Source organism: Necator americanus, chromosome I (assembly GCF_031761385.1).
Source record: "Necator americanus strain Aroian chromosome I, whole genome shotgun sequence".
In the NCBI taxonomy this organism is placed as follows: domain Eukaryota; kingdom Metazoa; phylum Nematoda; class Chromadorea; order Rhabditida; family Ancylostomatidae; genus Necator; species Necator americanus.
The window spans coordinates 5,368,383-5,390,248 of record NC_087371.1 but is presented as its reverse complement, the minus strand read 5'-3'; the positions used below and the strand labels follow the sequence as shown (position 1 = coordinate 5,390,248).

The following is a 21,866-nucleotide window of genomic DNA, read 5'->3' as shown; positions in this document are numbered from 1 at the left end:
TATGTGTTTTTGTACCCGTCTCACGAATTCCTCATTTTTATTTGCTGCAAATCCGGAAAGGCGCCTTGCACATTTCTTCTTAGGTTGTAAGTTTTAAAAACAGTAGCAACTACTTACTAGAATGTCCTTTGTGCTACTTTTTCGCTAGAAACAAATTATGTTTTTTTTTTCTCATAGACTCTATTCATTCACGAATTACAGTCTCACACCTTAAGTACACACACATAGACTAAAAAATTCTCCTACATATTCGACATATTTTCTCTCTTTCATAATAATGCCTCATTAACATCTGTGAAAGATTCGTGTTATGCACGAACCAGTTCCCTACCATACCAGCGAAGAAAGAAAAAAGAAAAACAGAGACGGCTTTTCATAAGAAGACGAATTTTTGACGCTTCATCACAACTTGTGGTAGTGCACCTGACGATTTTATATGCACTTCAGCATAACGAGCAGAATCTTCACAGCACGGATCCTTTGTCGAACTTTTCGCTTCATTGCTGATACGCAGACACGCGTATAAGCAACGATTTTCGATCCAGAGAACTTATCTCGTATCCGCTCCCCGCTATCATATCCACCCACTAATTGGAAGCATTCGCTTGAATGATCTTGGATCACATAAAACTGATATAGTCGTAAATTTTTTCGAAATGATATTAGAGTTGATGGTGCAGCTGCATAATTTTTATAGTCTTCTCCATAAAGAGGCTATGATTGCTGTTATAATGTACGAAATGAATGGAACTTTGGTTTTATGTTGTACGAGCACATAATATGGATCTTATTCACACGTTTTGTCTTCATACGTTTCACTGGTCCCACCAGGAGCGGCATCTACAATCAATCTAATCTAATCTACAATCTGTACGTCAGCAAGAAAATGCTGAAGGTTTCCTTCCGTTCAGGTAGTGTATCCTGGAAGTTTAGTTTTTTTTTTCGTTTGGAAATCCCTAAATCTTTGTTACTCGTGGTGATACCATATGAATGTTGTTTTTTTTTGACAAATGAATAGAATATTTTCCTCTTTACGTTCAAAAGAAAGCAAGACATTGACTAGAACCATAGCGAAACTCTGTCCTAGAACGCGTTCATGATAATCTTCGTAATTTAAATCGACTTCGTCGTAGATTTTTTGAATTCTTTCAGTGGATTGTTAAGTAAATTACAGTAAATGGTGTAAATCCCATGGATGTTGATACATCGTTACAAAAGAGACTAATTTATTATACTCTTTTTGCAGTTGTAGTTGAAACGGCGATCAGGTAAAGGTTCGGATGATGACACAGGCGCCGCCGCTAGTGTTGTTTGGCTGTTGTTTGGGACGGCTAGTCGTAATGTCAACACCGTTGCCGGTATTGTTTTCACTTCTTATCAAAACACATTTGATAGGTGTGTGGAGCGGACGGGCATATACATATGCATTGTACTCGGCGACGACGACGACGGCGCGAATTAATAGATTTCTCCGTGTGTGTATGTAATCCGATCCTGTCTACACTATCGCTCTGCCGTATTCCGCAGGTGATCGACTATTTTCTACTATTTTTCCCTTAGCTTTCCTTTTCATCGTCTTCCTTTAAAGTCGAAGCAATTCAAGATAGTCGTCATGTACGGGAAGCTGTTCCTATACGAAAATTTGTCCTATGGCTTGAAATGAGTCATAGATGTGTGTCTGTGTGTGGAACACGCCTCGAAATGGGCCATTTCAAGGGATTTTAATGACGCTTAAGCACCTCACTCACTCCCGTCCGCCGCCTTCGCGCCCCGCGCTCATCGTCCGTTCGTCCGTCCGTCCGTCCGCCTCGGGGTCCTGTTCCATAATCCCAAACCAATCTCGCATCGCTCTGTAACAATGCGCTTAGCATGAATAGCATGCCGCCGCTCGCCGACTCGGGGCCGCTACACCATCCCGCACCACCGGCTCACCTTTTTCGTTTCGGTTCCCCACACACACACATTTCCCCAACGTTAACACAACACCAATCGTGCTCAGTACAAAATCGCCGTTCTCGTCTTATCGCTTTGTTTGCCGTTGATTTTTATGTGGCTTGCGATCCCTTTATTTCCACGCATTCCTGTCAATTTTCTTAAGTACTTATCCATGATAGAACTCTGCTTATCAAACGCACTTCTCCATTTCTTTGCTTTCATGAACAGAATGTGTACGGGGAATAGCTTTAGTTTTACGCATCTTCCTTTATGAACAGATTTGAAAAGCGCTTGAACACGAAGAGATGCTTGAACGAAGACAATGCCCGTAGCTGGTTCATTCCGCTGCGAGTGCAATCCTCTTTTGGCTCGGTCAGTCTCGGATGTTCAGAATCTTGACTTCAGCTTGGCTTTTTTTTGTTCGGGTGTCCAAAAGGACACGATTTGTAAAATTGTGCCGCTCAATGAAAACTCCCCATTATTTGTTGTCGAAAGCCGAATTTTTCTTTTTAATTTTCTTTTCATGTTTTTTTTTTCATTTCGTCATACGATGATCAGCATCATTTGAGATTCTTCTTTTCTACAGAATTTTGCAGAACAAGTGTACGAAGGTTGCTTATGTTGTTTATAGCAAAATGGCAAACAACAATGTATAGCAGAGTCAAAACAACATGAAGCACGGTGCAGTTGCTTAGGCGGTTGCGCTCGAAGCGGTGCGGCGGAGCGTAGCGGTTAGGATCGAATGAGGACCACTGCTATCACCGTTCATTGCTGCAGTTCGCCACCTCGATTCCAACAGCTATCTCCACCGCGCCGCTTCAAGCGCAACCGCCTGCGCAACTGCACCGTGCTTCATGTCGTTTTGACCCGACTATAAACTAGGATGAAAGTGGGATCTCATCGAAAAGAAGCAAGTCCAAGCACTCTTCACAGCGGAAACTGCCACCTTTTCACTACGTTGAAACCAGTTTATGTTCGTACTAAGTTATATGGTCACACTTTCACTCTTTCCCTAATTCCTTCATTTATAACATTCCGAAAAATGTTGAATTGATCATTGAACAAACTTCTAGTAAAAAAATCATGCTCCGACAATTTTGCACATAACACCTATGCACCGTTATGCAATACTGTATCGTATTGTTGTAATATCGCTTGGGGACGCGCTACAGCAGATCTATCACGTTACGGTACGGTAACGTTACTGGTTAAATGTATTGCAGTTGATTTCTACTAATGAATTGGCGGGTCGAGCAAAAAATGGAGGTTTGCAAAATTTTCACACAGAAAAGTATTGCTCCTGTTTCTCGTCAAAAATCTATATATTTTGCTGGTTTAAGTATAAACGGAAACAGATGCAGAACAGTCTGATCAAAACGAACTGAAGCTTCTTTTATTTGCTTAGGCGCTTGTGCTCGATATGGGACCTTACCTAATTTCACAAAAAGATGATGCAGAGATGAGTAAGGTTCACATCGGCCGCGATAGCCTACGCAATTGCACCGCACACTTTAGGTCGTTTTGAACTGACAGTGTGATGAATTCACAGGTACAGCGGGAGTCTTTGATATTTCAAATTCAGGCAACTCTCTATAAAATGAATCTTACTCCCTTCTAGGTCATTCAATGAAATCTGAAATTGCGAGAACAATTTCAAAGTATTACTTAAGATTATTGACAAAATCACTGTGAACTTTTCCGACATGAGTTGACACTCGTTATTTTCTTTCTATCGTTGACATCCTCATCTCCATTAAGTGGAACTTCTCAGGTACTCGAAATGTCATCTGTTAGTAGTTACGACCAGTTCATCGCAACAAGAGAAGCTGTTCATTTTGTAAGTCTCTTAAGCAGCGGAATACTTCAACTATTGATGTGTCCTTGTTTTCTTCTCGTTCTTTTTTTTTCTTTTTCTTTTGATTTCACCTGCTTAACATGTTCCACGTTGTGAACGTTCCTTTTGCTTTCAACAGTGTAAGGAGATATTTTGTCTGTTCAACACCTCATTTTTGCACCTGTTTCTATTTGGTGAGGTTGTTTTAATTGTTCTTGAGGTGGTGATATTTTAGCCTGCTCGTTGCTCTTCACCTCATTGTTTTCTTTCGAATTTTCTTTTCTTAAGCATCGAAGATTTTCGTTATCGGAAACGTTCTGACCTTACCCTGATCGAGTACTGATAACAGATTTTGCACGACCGGCGGCAATCTGACGCCGTTCCCAATGTCACAAGGTTTTCTTCATGTGGAAATCGTTTGGCTGCTCATGGTTTACATCCAAAATGCAAATTCTCAGCGCTCGTACACGCTTCTATCTCATGCAATTGTTTGTACATTTTATTAGAACGACGGCGTGCATTAGCGCGTACGGTTGGCATGTTTTCGTTCAGCTATTACGTTCACCTTGAACCGTTGCGCCCACTTTGCGTGATCTTTGCAGTTGATTGTCGAAGTCTTCTCGTGCACGTCCTTTCTGCAAGTTTGTGTTTTTAAAAGTATACTATTCCATACTTGATTTCAAACTTTTCACAGTGCGCTGAAATTAAACGGGGAAAAAATTGTCGTGAACGAGTTTGGTCGACTCTATCGGGACGGAGCGCGACTACATTTCATCATATTCTATTGTATAGAATAAATTATATGCTTAATTCGCATCGAAAGTGGGACAGGAATATTGTATCCACATATTACACATATTATACCACACCGCCTTGATGATGTCTGAATGGAGCAGTATTTCTCTTTTTTTTTTGTAATTCAAACTCTGCGATTGCGACCCTTTATACTTGAGGATGCTTATTTTCACGTTTTTTTTTTTTGGCTAGTTCATGAAGGCTGTTTCAAACTAGTTCTAGGAAGCAACGATCTAAAAAAAGGGTTCCACACTATTCATTTTGTATCACACGTTGCTATTTGCTATTTTGCTTACTTTTCTTCCCTTTTTCCTTTATGTCTGCCATATTCTTTTACTATACCTTTTTAATTCAAAAAGGAAATGTTATACATACGTACCGTTAATACTATTTACGTCTTCGTACGTTGTCTTTACATTGTTTTTCTTCATTTTTCGGGTTTTTTCCTCTGCACTAACCTATGTTTTTTTTAGTTTGTGTAGGTTTGCTAACACGCCAGTTGTGAAAGAATTTGTTGAATCTAGGATAATCTCAGTCGTTCGAAGAACAACAAAGTAGCATTTCCGCGTTTCACGCTAATCCATTTTTTTAAATAGTAAGTTTTCTTCGTGCAGACATTTTTTTTTCAAATGAGAGTATCCGTCTTAATTTTCAAGTTCACTTCTAGTTCATTGACAACGAACTCGATCACTTTCATCTTCAGCGAAAAAAATCCAGAAGACGCTATCATTAGCTTAAACATCATGGAATCGTTCCGAAACAATTGATTTACACAGTTTAAATTTTGTATGTGTATAGATAGCGGCTACAGTACATCCAAATTCTATTTTTGATGCGTACGGAAGGAACCCTCGACTTTTTCGGTGTAATACGATTCTTATATGAATTGAATTACGCATAAGAATACTGTATCGAAGTAGCTGATTGATTATTTCTGTTTAAATTCTTTTAAGATGAGAAATACGGTGATATCGTTTTCGAAATAATTCTCTAATGAATGACGCTATACAAGGGTACAATGTGGACAAAACAAGCGAGATGTTTCCCGTAACAATGAAAGAAATTTGCCAAATTTCTTTCATTGAACGTTCGCAACTACTGTAATACAGTTCATTTATTTCGAGAAGAGGAAAATGTATTGTGACAAAAGATTTTTAGGGACGATAATTTGCGTCTAGTGGTCTTGTGTTTGGTTTGGAATTTGTTGGCGACAGATATTTGCACATCATCAGCACCCCAAAAATGCTGACTTTTCCCATCATTAGTTTAACAACTATAATCAATTTCTTTTCATGAAATGAAATGTTAGTAATATTTCATTTGTTTATCTATTTCGTAAGCTAACAAATGTCATCAGAGAAAGCGATGATCGTTAGGTTGCGAAATTCTGGAAGCACAACCAGATAAAAAGGCACGATTCGAATGGGAACTGGTTATTGTGCGAAACGCCATCATAACTGTTAAACTTGTTCGTTTTTGTGAAATGGCGATTGCTCCGAACCTGTCAGTTAGAAAGGTGTGGCTTTTCGACATTTCCGCACAGGACCATAGTTTTCAAACGCGTGCTTTTCAAGCCCGACTTTGCGACGTAGGCCTACACTATAAGCGTATACAAATAAACATATGTACATAATTGGCTCGACCTGTTGAAGCTTTGTGCAATGCTTGACAACACTTCGGTTAGGGTCAAGGTGGATTCGAGCCGGTATCGATCGATCCGTCGTCGGCCTCTCGTCGTCGGCGCCCTCCGCGATCACCGCCGCTTCGACGCGTCGTCTACTGCTGTACGCGCGACCGAGCGTTCCCTCTCACCCTACTCCAATCGCTTCAGCTCCGAATTCTGAGTCATCTGACAGCTTCAGCTCATTTTTGACTTGGTCTCGGTCAGTTTTCTTATCTGCAGATCCGTACCATTTTTCACGTGTAGTTCTAGTTTCTTAGATATTTTTTTGAACTCGACTGAGTTCTAATTGTTGCCGAACGCTCGTTCATACCATGACAATTATCTCAATATTACCATTGGAACGGACATAGCTATCTTCACGACCATATATTTTCGTTCATTTTGCAGTAAATTTACTGCTAACTGTTTTCTTTACTAATTAGTTCGCAGTTTATGAAGATGAGCCTTTCTATATTTGTTGTTTCCTCTCAGCAGCAGTCATACTGTTATGATTTTACTGATTTCATACGTGTTATAAAGGAAATTCTTCGTATTTCGGATGCCATCTTTCTGTTTCCTGCGAAATCTTGAAGATTGAAGGTAGCTAAGATTTTGTCATAGACTGATGTTTAGTTCTGCCCCAAGTTCTTTGTTCTTTGTTATGAACGATTTTTTTTAACCTTTCTTTTATTTATCATTTTTTATGTAAGTTATTTTAATTTTTCCTGAAATTTCTTATGGGGAATTTTTACCTGATGGTCTTCATTTCAACATTTTCGCGAAATGTTGGAGAGAATGATAGTTTTATTATTACTCTTGGAAATCCTCAAGTGTAAGTATATATTTGCGTGTAACATTATACTTGACTACTTGTTATGATTACTTATTGTAACTTATTTCGAAATTAACGGAAAAAAATATCTTGAAGACACTGTTTCAATACCAAATTGCATTCAAATCTAGTTTTTTCCGGGAATGGATGGGAAATTCTGTTCAGGATGCCTGCATTTTCCCATGTATAAGCACCATACGTATCGCTTCAAATTTCTGTTGAAAGTTACATTGCATTTTTTCAGTAATGTGCATGAATTAGCCCAAATGAATGATAATACTCATGAATCTTAGACATCTATCCAGAACTAGTTTCTTCCTGTTCAGTTTCTAATGCTTTCTAGTTTTATGATGATTTCCGCCTCTTTTTTTTTTGTAATGTCTTGAATTTACGATTAATTCAATCGCGATAACTGTTCTCCGAATCGTTATCTCAAAGATGCTCTTAAGCGAACTTTGTTTCATTTCGCCAAATTTCTTTTTTTTTCGAACAAGAAATAAACGAGCGTTTAGTGATGGTTTTTTTGAAATTACGTAATTCTAAATTGCACTTATCTATCGGTTAAACCACTCTTGTGAATGTTGATGATTGAATCAGTGCGGGAAAATCTTATCGGGTAATCGCTGATATTCACCACAAGGTCGTGTAATGTATTTTCTTTACTGACCACTCTTTGAAGTCATAAATTTGAACAGATGATAGTTCTTTCCTCGTACGATGTTTAATCGAACAAAATTGACGCCAACGATGAAGAATTGCTTGATTGATTTTCGGAATTCACGTCTTCCCTTGGACGTCAAAATCAGTTTTCACTTTTATGACGTAGATTCTGATTGCCGACGTTTTATTTTGCTCAGTTTATAGCCTTCCATCTTGTTTTCTTTTCTTCTTTTATGTCTTAGTTATTTCAAATTTTTTTCTTCGAATTTTATGGTTTCTTTTTGTTTCTATTTACATATAATTTTCGATCCCTGTCATATTTAGGCGCGAAAATGTTCATTTGAAAAGCGTAGGCTGTGCGATGCTCTTTGTTCTCCATGTTGTTTCTATCAACATTTGCCCCCGAAAAGACTATCATTTCTCTCGTTCGTCATTCTTCCGTTTCATTTCGTTCACATTAGAGCTTTTCAGAAATTCATTCGAATAATAGCGTGCTATATTTGAATTCCGATGGCGGACGACTATCAAGTTCAATCAAATGGAGGTGATGCAATTAGGAAACCGCTACTAGAACTATACGTTAAGGTGAGCTGTAATCAGATCCAACGTCCTTCACCAGCCTTATTAAATGCACGGATTGGCACATTTGGGCGCAGTCGGTTGTAAAAACTCATTTGTCCTTTGTGCGTAGTCTTATACAATTAGGATTGGCATCTGGATTCCGAGATCATTTAGTACTCGAAATGGGAACGTTCACGTAATTGAAATATAAAAAGTATATTTTTTTTTCTTGATGAAAGGAAAGAATGACACGACGGTAGCGATGTGATAAAAGCAATGGTAATAGCTTCTTGAAAAAGTGCAGACGCTTTATTGTGTCAACTGTACTTGTTGTGAGTGCAACCAGAGGTGCTGATTTGTTTACCTTATGCAGGTGCCGACACTGGTTAGTTTTACGGCGTGAGATTGTGATTGTAATGGTAGTTTCACATGAGCGATGAGATTGTGCAATCGCTTTTTATTGCGAGAGGGGTCAGGATGTGTGTAAACAGTGTTCTCATATCTTCGGAAAAAGAAATCTCCGGATTAATTCCCAACTTTCCTAATGTACCACTCATAGTAATTTTCCAATCATTTTTAAGAATTAACAGTTATCTTGTTACTTTGCTTTCCTTCCCTCTAATTTTTTCAGCATTTAGTGTTGTAGTCAGGAAAAAAGGGGAAATTTGAGCAGGAAATCCAATACTTTTCGCAGTAATCCAAAGAGTTCCACTTGTTCCCCTCTTTTCTTGTTTATAGCTTTTTTTTCTTCCAAAATTTTCATCATTTATTATTAAAAACATTCGCGATAGTGCAATTACGTTTTTGTTCAGCTACTGTTAAAAATCGTTCGCTTTTCTGTTGTACTCAATAGAATCACTTTTCTTCATATTTACTCTTATGTGTTCATAAGCTGGCCTAATTAAGCGGATGAATCAATGTTGATTACAGTATTTATGATTAGGAGAAATTCAAGAGTCAAACTCGCAAACGATTTGGACAACATTTGCACCTAACAACTGTTTTCTCAACCTTAGAGTTCGTTGGAAATTGTATCCAAATTTTGGGCTCTATTTTTTGCTTTTGCTGCTTATTTGACGGAAGGATTTTTTCTTTAGTGGAGTCAGTAGATTGTTTTGAACAATCCACCAAATAGGTAATCAAGTTCTACTATTGACAGCCATTTTTCAAATCCTTCGAGAAGCGCAATATCCATAAAGATTTTTACCGTTTAGAATGAAGAAAAATTTCTCTGTCATGTGGATCGAATGCAGTTACACAAGTTTTGTTTACACTTATTGTTGAGTTACTTGAAATGGTTTAGAGTTGCTTAATGTCTCCTTTCTTACTAAAAATAGGGTAAATATTTGCCGGAATTTTGTTCCTGAAAAGAAGAGAGGAACCAGGTTTCCCCAACCCCATGCGTCATCTTTGTACTACGGTAGTAAACTTGTCGTAATAATGCGATCCTCATTGCTTAGTGCTTAAAAATATTGTCAAGGGAAATTTTCGATGTTGAGTTCTTTTCAACAGTACCTCAGTTCATAGTTCGGGACGTGCTTTTCAAGGAATGTAGTGAAAACGGGAAAAACCCTCGGTACAAATCCAGGGCTAAGACTACGACAAGAAATCAAAGTCATCAGTTTAACTGACGAAAAACCGACGACAATGGGGTGATGAAATGGAAATGTCTTAAAGTGGTGCGAAGCCACTGTAAATTAGCAAATTAATTGCTCTGGAAGAAGTTGGTAAGCTTTGATTTTAAGCTATCCATTGCATAACTTCATTTCATCATTCATTTATAATGTAAAGTGTTGCTTCGTTTGAAGAATTTATGACTCTGAGTTCTTCTTGCCCTCCGATTTCTAGATTTATGCAGGTTTTTTTTCGTTTTTTCTGTGTTCTCAGTTTGCATCCTGAACTACCATAATCCAACACTGGAGGAAACTCACATTCAAAAATTTCTTAAAGGACTTTTTTTTAAACGAGGATTATATAAATGTGAAGTTCATTGGCGGAATTGGGCACACATCTCGGTCATGATTTCGCCGAATTTTGCAACATGTCATGAATTTGGTATGGCAAACTGTTCACTAGTTTTTTTCCCGTCTGTCACATGGGGTTGGATGCGTTGACGTCGGACAGATGTGGTCTTATCACATAAAGCATGCCAGATTGTTAGATTTGTTGCGTTCCTGAGAAAAAACAGTCCGCGTGTCCCATTGCAGATGCTGAATTCCGTTGTTGTTTTTCAATGAAAGCATGACTGATATTATCTGGGAGCTTTTTTCTGCAACGAAATAGGCAGCTGCTGTGGTGGGGACGTTTTGTTGTTGGCTTTACAGTTTGTTAGGCATGTATGATAGCAACAGTACGGGTTTTTCGTAGTTTTTCGTTCTAGATGAGGATTGATTGGTTGTTTGTTTGATGTCGATCACGGTAACTTCACCGTTAAAAGCATCATACATTCCCTGATTTTCACTGTCTATCAGGGTGATGAGAGTTAACGTAACTGTATAGCTTTGAGGACTGTCTCTCATCGAGATGGTACTGCTGCTTACTTGTTTGGTCAGGCTCCGCCGATTCAAAGATTGTGCGACGAACCTATTGTTTACTTTTACTGTATAAAAAAATTCCGGGTACTGCATATATCCATGGTTTGGAAATTGGCTCAAGTCTTGACCTTCAGGCAGTGGGGAGTCTCCAAGAAGTGGCAAAAATGTGATAGTCGGAACCGGTGCTCCGACCCCCTTCACTTTCGCACTCTTGGCCAAGGGACTTCTTTCACTTTTGGACGATTAGCGAAAGGATCCTCATCACTTGAGCTGCATCCCATGAGTTAGACTTGCTTCACCTGAAGAAAGTCCGGCTCCTTCTTATAGCACCTATGGGAAGTGAGAGTAGTTCCTATGGTGAACTTTTTTTTAGTGCAGTGAAGTATCAGTTAACGGAAGTATCATTGACGTATGTGAGTTTTCAGATCTTTTATGGTTCAAAAATTTGATTTCCCTAATCGCGCTACACTATCTCAACCAGTCCAATGTATTTCTGTGCGGCCAGGCTATATATTTCTGAGAGGATTCTGGTATTAACTTTGAAAAAATCCCATTCAGTGACATATATAACGGCTGGATAAGGCGCCTTTTTGCGTTTTGTATTTCGCGAATCTAATATTAACGATTAAAATTCGATGTCCATGATCTAGCAAGTGTCGTAGCCATGCCGTGATAACGCCTTACATTTACCGCATCGTTGTATGTAACACGATTACTTTTTTCGGTTCTCTCACTATCTGGTCTATTTGTGCTATCAAACAAACGTGAGAGGATAGATTATCAAAAGGTAAAAAGTGTCATTTTCGTTTGCTTTGCCACAATGGACACAGTGCAAGGGACTTAGAATAGAAAGGTTGCGGCGGAGACGTGCACAAAAAAAAATGTGGAGGATCTGGGTCTCAAAGATGATTTCGTCCCTTAGAGTGGAATCCAAATACAAAATCTGGTTGATGTTTGTGACATGAAGGTTGAAGCTCAGCTTTGAAGTATGAGAAGGGATCATCCGCAAACAGGTTTAGCCATTTTACAGACATGGTTTTTAGACAGTAAAAAAAGCGTTAGGGTTTACTTTTTCCTACTAATAAGATACTCTATAGATGCTTCTGTAGTGGTTTTAATACTAAAATTGGAGTGGATGTTGGTTGTGAAACTGGAAGTCATCCTTAGGCTAACAGCAATATGTAATTTTGCTTTTTATGCGTCCTTCGTCATGCACCATTATTATGATCGACGTATTGTTGAGATGAGAATATGGAAATCAACGAAAACTTTACGGATTTCGTTCACCCATTTTTCTTATTTCTTTGTACCATTAAGGACAGTTACCACGAACTATCTCAATTTATTCAGTTCGATGGTTTACATTTTTCTTTTTTCCTTCAGAAATTTCTTCAACTCTCTTCTGAAAATGTGTTGGGTATTTATGAGTTTAACATTGGCCTCAAGACCACCATGTGTCATACAGGGAACGGGTCGACAAAGACTTATGCATACATGGTTCTTTGGCACCGCAGTCGCCATCGATTATGTTAGGAATTATGTAAAACGAATACATTGAGAATTGGCATGTGCACGACTGAAATGGAAAAGAAGGGAGATGGTGCAGAACTGTGACAGGGTTTTACCCTTCATTTTACATGTCTGAATTACTAATAAAGGAAATGTGCGAGTTCAAAACAAGGATAAAGTGTAGTTTGAGGGGAGGGGGACACTCAGTCGCGCTTTTATTCCTGGAAGTAAGTAACAAAAAAAAAATCGGGGCCCTAAAACCTAATCATTAGTCTCAGAGGATCTATATCATGTAGGCTAAACTTGCTAAGAGAAACAAGGAAGATAGAGCTTCCAGAAATAAAGGCGCAGTTGAGCCCCACTCAATGTCCTCCGTCCCCCACTCTTTCCCTTCTCCTCAACTATATTTTTTCAAAAACAGTTGAACGAACTGAGGCTAATATGGTGGAGAGCTTGTTCCGAATGAAAGTTTGATCTCCGGATTTGTCGAGCAGCCTTTGGACGATCGAAGAAGTTTTCTGTTCTGTTATAGTCTTTCGGGTGCCATTGGGTCAGCTTATGCGTACGCTGTTGTACAAAAAGACGACAAAGTTTCTATTCGGTTGGTAACGAAGTTTTTATCCTTGGAAAACTGGTGGAACTATGTGTGAAACATACTTCCAACACTTTATTCTGCAATTTTAAGCCACAGTTGTGCTCGGATCGATACTATCGATCGGCACAATCTGTTGCGTATAATTTACGAACCGTCCACTGTTCTAGTGACGAGTAAGTCGGATTCCGAGATGATGAATGCAGGACTTCTCGCTCGGAGACCAATTTGTATCCATTGCGTGCGTCCATCTTTCTCAAAAGGATGATCGAACGTAATAATGTTGAGCAAACATTTGTGAGCAAGTTTTTACGTAAACGCAAGTGTCTGAATCAGCATCATTTTGAGTGGGAAAGTCTATTCTATAATCTAATTCTCTACTGCACTAGAATTCTATTATTCTACTGTACTAAAATACTATTAGATTTTGATGGAGCGCTTAGCACGAAAACTTTGCGTGGTTAATATGTATGGCATCGTGGATACCACGATGGCGTTCTCTTCAGCCCAGGAAAAGTGGCCTAGTACATGACGCACGTAGAAAGTATGTTAATTGCCTTAACTGACTCTATCTGGTTCATGATAATTGGCAACGTTTGGATGGTCATTGCTAATTCTGCCGCTAATTCGTCTGTCCTTGGTGCGATCGTAACTATTGACCCACCCACAATCAATTCCGATCAAAAATGAAATCGTCATCGACAACAGGTTCTAGAAATAGCGTAGTCATCACAAATATGAGATGTTTCGAGCAAGTATAGCTTTTTAGTGTATCATTTTTTCTCTGTGCTGTATTTTTTTCTGTTTTGGTGGAAGTTTTAGTAGATTTAAATAGACGGCTTCGTTTCCTGGTTGCGAATAGGTCTGGTAATTCTATCGTGGTTTGCTACCAAGAATCAATCGAATGCTTCAGAATATAGCTTTTTTGGGGATTTTCAACGTTTTCGTTTGTATATTTTCTTTCTTCCCTCTCGTTAAATACCTCATGTTGTTTGTTTATTGATTTGATCGCAATGAGTTGATATAACTACTGGAAATGGCGCAATATCTTTAGTTATATCGTGTTTGTTTAGTGCTTGCTTTCATAGCTAAAGCCGAATGTTTATTCGTATACCTCTAAGCTTCATGACAAAAGAATTTTTCCATGGCTGCGTTTCGCTTTACGAATCGTATACAACATTCGATGGTAAAGCTTTTCTTTGACTTTGAAATTAGAATCCAAAGGTCCTAATAGGAGCTGAATGCTTTTTTTTCTAAGCATCTGTATTTACAATCTTTATTTTTAATTGCGAAGAAACGTGTTGAGGGAAATTGCTCATATCGTTGAGTTTCTCCGCACTTCGCTTCACTTTGCGCAATTCGGGTTATACAGCTGGAGAGTGTACTTCGTGTCCAAGGGCACAGGGTCATTTGAAGAGAGCAAATAAGAGTGAAGGGTGTGGCGGTCTGCACTTCAGCTCAGGAAGAGTGGTTTTCACAGTGCAGTACATTTTTTTCTGAATGCTGTAATCTTTGAGCGTAGTATACGGAAATGTTCATAGTCCACACGGACGTAGTGAACTGCGTATGAGGGTGCAATACGTTCATATTTCTCTTTTTTTTTAAATTAACTTAAACTTCTAATTAGAGTGGCCAGTAAAATCTATTCAATCAATAAAGGAGGCAATTCTATTGGAGTAGCCTCTAGTGTACAGAAAATGAAACAAGTAAATTGATGTGATCACGTCTGATGTCGTTGACTCGCAAACAGTATTTTTGAGCTGAGTAATGGAGCAAGGGATCCGTAAAGGGTGAAATATGCGCTTTCGATATTGGTAGTCGTAAATTCTTTGTATCCTAACAGTTTCTCTGAGAAATTAGTCGGGCTTTTGTTGACAACAGGCGATTGATTTTCTTAATTTTCCTTGTTCTTCACTTCCCACAACTTTAACCGAAACCTCATTTTCAGGCTTCTGGTATTGACAGTCGACGAATTGGAGCATGTCTTTTTTGTCAAGAGTTTTGGATGGAACTGTATGCACTCTACGAAATTGGTGTTGCCAGAGTTGAAGTAGGATATTTGTGCTTTACTATTTATTGTGCTCATTGTCTATCTTCGTTTCTATATAGGTAAAAACTGTAAATGTCAACTCGGAAGCGTTCAAGAAAAACTTCCTTGGTGCACAGCCTCCTATAATGATCGAAGAAGAGAAGTGAGTATTTTATCACCATGACAAGCTGGAATTTATTTTACGGCATCTTTTTTTTCTTTTAAGAGGAGCTACATACACGGATAATCGTGAAATCGAAGGACGAATCTTTCATCTTGCTAAAGAATTCCATGTTCCTCTCTTCGAAAAGGATCCAGTAGTTGAGAAGCGGATAGAGAGCCTTTACAGAGTAAGTTAATTAGTTTTAGGCTCAATTTTTGATGTTCCATTAGCGGTTTTTTTTAGAACTTCAAACTTTTCCTTCGTGCCAAAACTGAATATGATAAGGATAGGCGAGAAATCTCCAGTATTGAGACGCTTCCGCCACAGATCAAAACACACTGCACACGTGTGGTGGAACAGTTGGCTGGTATTGATCAGGTGGGTCATTTTGAACCGCATTCCTATGGGAAATCTCGATCTCGAAAAGCTGAATTGAAGCTGTTGGCGGAACGTGGGACGCGATATCTGCTCGGCCCATCAATGACGGAATATGACTGCGAATTAATGCCTAGATTACACCACATGCGTATCATTGGTCAAAGAATGCTCAAGTGAGTGTTTTTTCTTCCTTACATCATATGTTTTGATACGAATTCATTCGGAATCTTTTCGCATAGACTGATGCCTCGATTTTGTTATTATCACCATAGTTTTTGACTAATTGCATGAGTTTTGTTTTTTTTTCTGCAGTTTTGACTTCCCTCACAATCTAACCTACCTGTGGAATTACGTACTGACTGCGTATCGAACAGCTGCCTTTATCGAGAGCTGTCCAGCCGATCAAGACATTTTACATCATTATAAGGTAAGTATTAGCTAGCAACATTCTATGTTTTGATGCATAAGAAGAATGAAATGTGCCTATTTTTAAAACAATGGTTAGGACGTGTGATGTTGAGAATAAAACAACAAAGGAATGAGAAATGTAGAAAGAATTTAGAAATAGATTCCGTGGAATGTTTATCATTAGAAATAGCATCGAAACGACTTATAGCCATGGAAATTCCTTGAATCTTAGTCCTTTCCAACAGCGCTAACGATTAGACTATACTTGTTGCTTCGTAGTGATGCACGGAAGCCTACATTTCTTGGAGTTTCAGGAGCAAATGGAATGTTAGTTTTTGCGTGACATTGCACTGGAATGTGATGAGACATTGTAGAGATTAGCACGTTGACTGCTTCTCCTATATTTGTTACTAACCATTATCTAGAAATTATGGTAAGATGCGATTGTAGGGTATAGAGGGGGCTGTAGCTTCTAAAACTGGTGTAGGTTAGGCTTCCTGTTTACGGCGATTCCACTGTCCTTGAGGATATCTAAAAAGTTTCACGAAGTTAGATGAATGGATATTTGTACGGCTAAGTCGTTTAGCTTTTAGGAGTCGGTATCAGCTACAAATGTGGAATAAAGTGAGTAGAATTGGCTTAGAGAGAGAGTATACGTCGTTAGATATTTGTATCATTTATCGTAATGTCGCGCAAATATGCAGAATTTCTCAATAAAATTCAGCTAGTATGAATTTTTTGGTAATTTTTAAAGGCATCACCTCACGAATCTGGAGTGGTGTGGGTTCAGGTGGGTTATGCCTATGCGGGGTCGCAGATTATGGAGAAGAGGGTGATTCCGTCCATTTTTTTCTAATTGCCGTAAAAAACGGCCTGGAAGATTCGGTTTCCAGCGTTCCGGGGCGCTATTTTCTGCAACGAGTTCGATTGTAGCGCACCAGCACGCGCCGCATTTTCCGGGCCGTTTTTCACGGCAATTAGGAAGAAATGGACGGAATCACCCAGCTGCCTATAATCTACGATCCCGTATAAGCATATTCCACCTGAAATCCGTACCACCTCAGATTCCTTTAAAGGCGTTACCCCATATCGGGGGCGTCCGTATGTGTTTTCGGACAAATCGCAGACGGGAGCGGGGCGCAAAGGTGACTTGTTGTAATAGAGGACGTAGTAAAGAACCGCATTCCGAAGCCGTCTGTTTACTGTGATGCAGGGAGCGATGAGCGGAACCACCCCTGTATTCATAATCTACAACCCGATATAGGTATACTCCAACGAAAATCCATACCACGCTAGATTCGTGGTGTGATGCCTTCAAGGGAATTCGAAATGATTACACGTTTTACTCTCATGCGGTTCCGGAGAGGTAAGCGTTCAGTCGGGCGCGACGCGCCTGCAGCAACGCAGCCTGTTTCTTTGCTAAATACATATTTGCTCTTCCGTCTGTTTTACCTCAGTCGGAAGGCATTCTGTACTCACCCGGTTGAAAACATCCGTCGCCGACACGCTGACGATACGTATGCGCTTTGTGTGTTTAGTTGTTGAAACAGATAATCATAGTACGGACTTGGTTAAATTTAAAAACGGAAAAGCCAAAGAAGTCCATCGCTTCCAATTACTGCACAGTTTAAAAGTACTTTTTTCGGGAAATTTTAACTTCATTCTTCATTCGGAACTCGATTCGGATTTTTCTTTCTGGCAACACCTCTTTCGCGCCTCCGCTCACCTCTCTCCCCTCTCTCCCACCGCCACTGTTAGCTGTTGATATTTCGAGTGCTTACGATGCTTTGGAGTGTTTTGATATGTGGAAGCTAGATGTTTACTGTTACCCATGAAAATTTGTTGGTTAGATAGGGAAGGGTGGGTTAAGGCTGCATGTTGGCGGAGTACCGAAAAATTCAAACTTCTACTGCGTTGCAGTATTTTTTTCTTGGAAAATTATATTGTGATCGTAAAGAAAATCGAATGTTCTCCGTTCAGGAACAGCTGAACATGTTCACGAATCAACGTGAGACACTACAGTCACCGACAAAGACGCACACAATTCCAGAAGAAGTACTACATGACATAAGGAAAAGCGGGCTGGATCAGAACTAAATAGTAACGCAACCCTTCAGATGCCAGAAAGGGCAAATTTTGTTGATTCGCATGAGAAATCCCTATAGCATACGTATTCCTGCGATTCCTCAGCTGACGATGCTACTCGGAGGAATATGCATTGACTTATGCCAAATCCCCTATTGTTTTCTCTATTGTCGCAACATGTCATCATATATATTCTATGAAGGCTATCCAACATATTTTTTGTTCTAAAGAACATAAAATATCATTTTAAGCTTGTTACATACATCATACGTCATAGATATATGTATTATGGTAGATATGAGAAGTTTGTGTCGGTAAATTAGGGTTTCTCGCTAAAATGGTCGTTGCTGCCATGATTTCATATATAAGTTTTAAAGTATTATACCTTGCACACATTTTTGCTCATAGTTAATGCAAATAAGCGACTATTAGTCATATTGTCGCTCGCTATACGTTCCGTATATACTATCCTCCTGAATATACTATTATCACTTGTTGCGCTCGTCGTTCCTCCTTCAAACCTACACGATTACGCTGTGTCGATTGTGAAAAGCCGAATTCACTTGCCTTGCCTTGTATGTTTCATACATTCTTCATCTAAACAAAGATTTATTTGTATTATTTTCTTTCCTCTGAATATATTAAAGTCAGTTGTTTTTTTTTTGTTTAGTAGAGGCTTATAGTTGCCCTCGTGGTGTCTCATAGATCGGAAATTTCAGCAAGGCGCTGTGTCTGAGTGTTATAGAAGCGGATTTTTTTTTTGCTGTCGAAGAGTTGTCGTTAAGCTGTCGAACTGTAGAATATGAAAGCCGTTTGCCTCCTTCTGAGGATATAGAAATCTCTTAAAGGTACGTGTCCAGTGTTCCAACGGTTGCTTAGGGATTACCAGAACCCCGAGAGGTCGGAGAATTTTTTTTTTCATTGCTATTGACAGTTTATCCAACAGTGCCTTAAAAATGGGGTCTGTCACCATATTAAAGAACATCTACGATCGCTAAAAGCGTCATTAGTTTGGTGAATCTTAGCGAGGTTTAGCGATCGTACTACGTAAGAGACTACTATTTGCTCCTCTGGTTTTTCTGCAGGGAAGTCTAAACGGTAGCACGAGAATGGAGTCCAAAAACTGTACGGAACAGACAAAATAGGAACTCGCGTACTGTCGTTAGGTCCAAATCCTGATACCTGTTACAAGATGCAGGTTTCACAATCGTTTTCCCAATAAGATATTTTCCTTTTTTTCTTCTTTCCATTCAATTTTTTCTATTGAAGTATTTCCTATCAGTGTCAGAGATGTCTCAGAGTGGAATTTTTACCACCTGGTATTATTTCGCTATTTTGGCGTTTTGGTATGTATCTCGTCATGTTCGAGTCTTTAACAATTATGAAAACGGCGAAGATGGGGTTGCACTTGATGGGATAAATCTGATATTGTTCAAATCAATCAGTGCTTCTGAAGACGACGAAAGAGCTGAAAAGTTGGACAAATAGCAAAACTAACACCCGTAGGCACAATACTAGAAGGTGTAGATGCTGAGGTTCCAAGGCAGGAGAACATTTAAACTACTTTGGTGTCCACTACTTTCTTGGAAATCGTAATTTCGTTTTAATATTACCAGTTTTCAATGTTTTTGCTAATTCCACTAATATAACCAGAAAGTTTGAAAGAAAAGGGTGGGTGTAGTGTAGCGGTTAGAGGTTCCGCTTCCTGCACGATCGATCGAAGGTTCGAATCCGCCCTAGTGCTCACCAAGCCTTTCATCCCTTCGGGGTCGATAAATTGGTACCAGGCCTGTCTGGGAGGATAAAAGCACTGACTTGACACATCGGCTAGCCACCGCAAGTCATTGTATAGGCCAGTTACACGTTCGTAAACCTCAAACGATTCTGAGTTGAAGTGAAGGCGAGGGCGCATCCCAAGCGGATTGATCAACGCCAGAAACTTTATCCTTTATTGTATAACCAGAAAATGAATTAGGGCTTTGAAATTGGTTTATTGGAGAAAGTACATTGTTTATACATTGTTTCTTATGTAAGAAATAGATATGGATAACTAGCTTTGGCGCACTCAGTTTATAAGAATTGCACTGAATGTGTTCAACCAGGTAACCGCAACGTATTTGCCGATAAACATATCCTTTCTGTGCTAGATGCGCACCTTCCCTATGTTCTCATCATTCGATTCATCCGATGATTCATCCGACATTGCGGTTGTCCAGAAGAACACATTCAGAACCGTCTGTAATCAAGCCAAGTGTGCCTTGGAGCTGTGTCTGATAACCTATGGAAACATACGATCAGTATTCCCGAAGTGCCCCAAGTTCTGGATGAGCTACTTTGTAGAGCCATTTCATTTCAAACATAGCAGTGTCAGTTCGCAAAAATATATATCGTGAATTTTCTAAATGAAAACATCTTGAAGCCCTTTTCTGGTGGATGTGGTGGGTTTGGAGTAAGAAGTAAGGATATAGTCAGATCATAGTGACATGAAGCTGGGTACAAATACGTGAGGGGCTGCGCTCGGAGCGGTGCGGTGGAGCGTAGCGGTTGGGATCGAGATGGGACCAATACGAACTGCAATGGTGCTAGCAGGGGACCCTCGACGAGTCTAACCGTTACCGTTCACCGCACTGCATCGAGTGCAGTTCGAGTGAAGTTCATGTCGTCTTGTGTATGTCTTGTGTCTTGTACTATATAATTGTGTATATGCGACGGAATCGTTGGTGGCCTCCGCTTCGTAAATGTTTTGTAAATAAATTTTGTAAATTTTGTACGTTTATTTTCAGTAACTGTTGGATTTATAGATTTCCTTCCATTACCTTTTGTCATGAACATCAGTCTTGACATGACAAACGCTCCCTTCACGCTCAAAGTACGCTAAAATTAGTGATAAGAACTTAAGGTATGATGACCCCTTCAAAACAGTCCCCTTTTATCTTTCCCGCATCAATCTCTGCATTCAAGAATCTGCCAAAACGTATGCACGCGGCAACCCTGTTGCTCGTTGACGGGTCCCACCGCTATCGTTAATGCATACTGTAATGTGCATTTATGACAATCGAGATGACATTATCAAGCACCGGCAGCGAACACATTTGCTCATGACTTCAACGACCCCCTAGGGTGCGTGCAGCTTAAATGAGGTCTAAACCATCCAGTGTCTGTGTTTTTACTGGGATTTGTTTTATGGCTTGATGTATCGTTACCATTATGGCTGTACTCGCTTTTACGCGTTTCCGTAGATCATAGTTTTTATCATTGTTTGGAATAACTAAAACGAATGTGATGTTGATCCCTTTAAGTAGCTGAAGAACATCTGTCAGTTCGGGCGCACTCCTTTAGGTCTGCTTAATCTCGCATGGCTGAACCCCGTCGCCCTGAAAAGAATGACGACGGGCTTAAGGTCGCCTCGCTCATCGACATCATAAGCTTTACTGAATTCCTGCTTTTCTTTCGGATACTGTAATGTTCATATGTATGAATTCGCGTATAGTAAACTCATAGACTAGTTTTATTCACCCGTAACATAACAATGTCTTAGGATACATGACTAGGCTTTGAAAGTGTTCTATACAAGCTCTATTGAAGGACATAGTCTAAGCACACCGTACATTTGCATGTAAAGCCCTTTAAATAGGTTAAATAAATATTTCTTTACGTAGGAATAACACTATAGAATTCATCTGCGCTCTGAACTCTTCTCGAAAATGAGCGTAATTCTGATCTTGGATAGCTGTTGTGTCGAGTATAAGGAAATTGCATAAAAAGAAGTATTCTGTGGCTTCTTGTATTACAGTAAGACACAATAGCGAACGTATATACATGATACAGAAACTTCCAGCTAAAGCTCAATCAGCTCGATCCGTAGCTTCCGGAGAGGGACGTGAATTT

The 21,866-nt window shown here is 39.4% G+C and overlaps 1 protein-coding gene across 1 annotated transcript; it reads left to right on the top strand.

Annotated features, from left to right (window-relative positions):
• Nucleotides 1-8,229: 8,229 nt before the first annotated feature.
• RB195_004562 (uncharacterized protein) lies at nucleotides 8,230-17,990 on the top strand (the record flags this gene model as incomplete). Its single annotated transcript, XM_064182459.1, has 8 exons — nucleotides 8,230-8,304; nucleotides 14,864-14,965; nucleotides 15,025-15,107; nucleotides 15,171-15,294; nucleotides 15,351-15,485; nucleotides 15,546-15,658; nucleotides 15,798-15,912; nucleotides 17,874-17,990. 8 exons carry the CDS (start codon nucleotides 8,230-8,232, stop codon nucleotides 17,988-17,990), a joined length of 864 nt encoding a protein of 287 aa, XP_064033726.1.
• Between the last annotated feature and the right edge of the window lie 3,876 nt (nucleotides 17,991-21,866).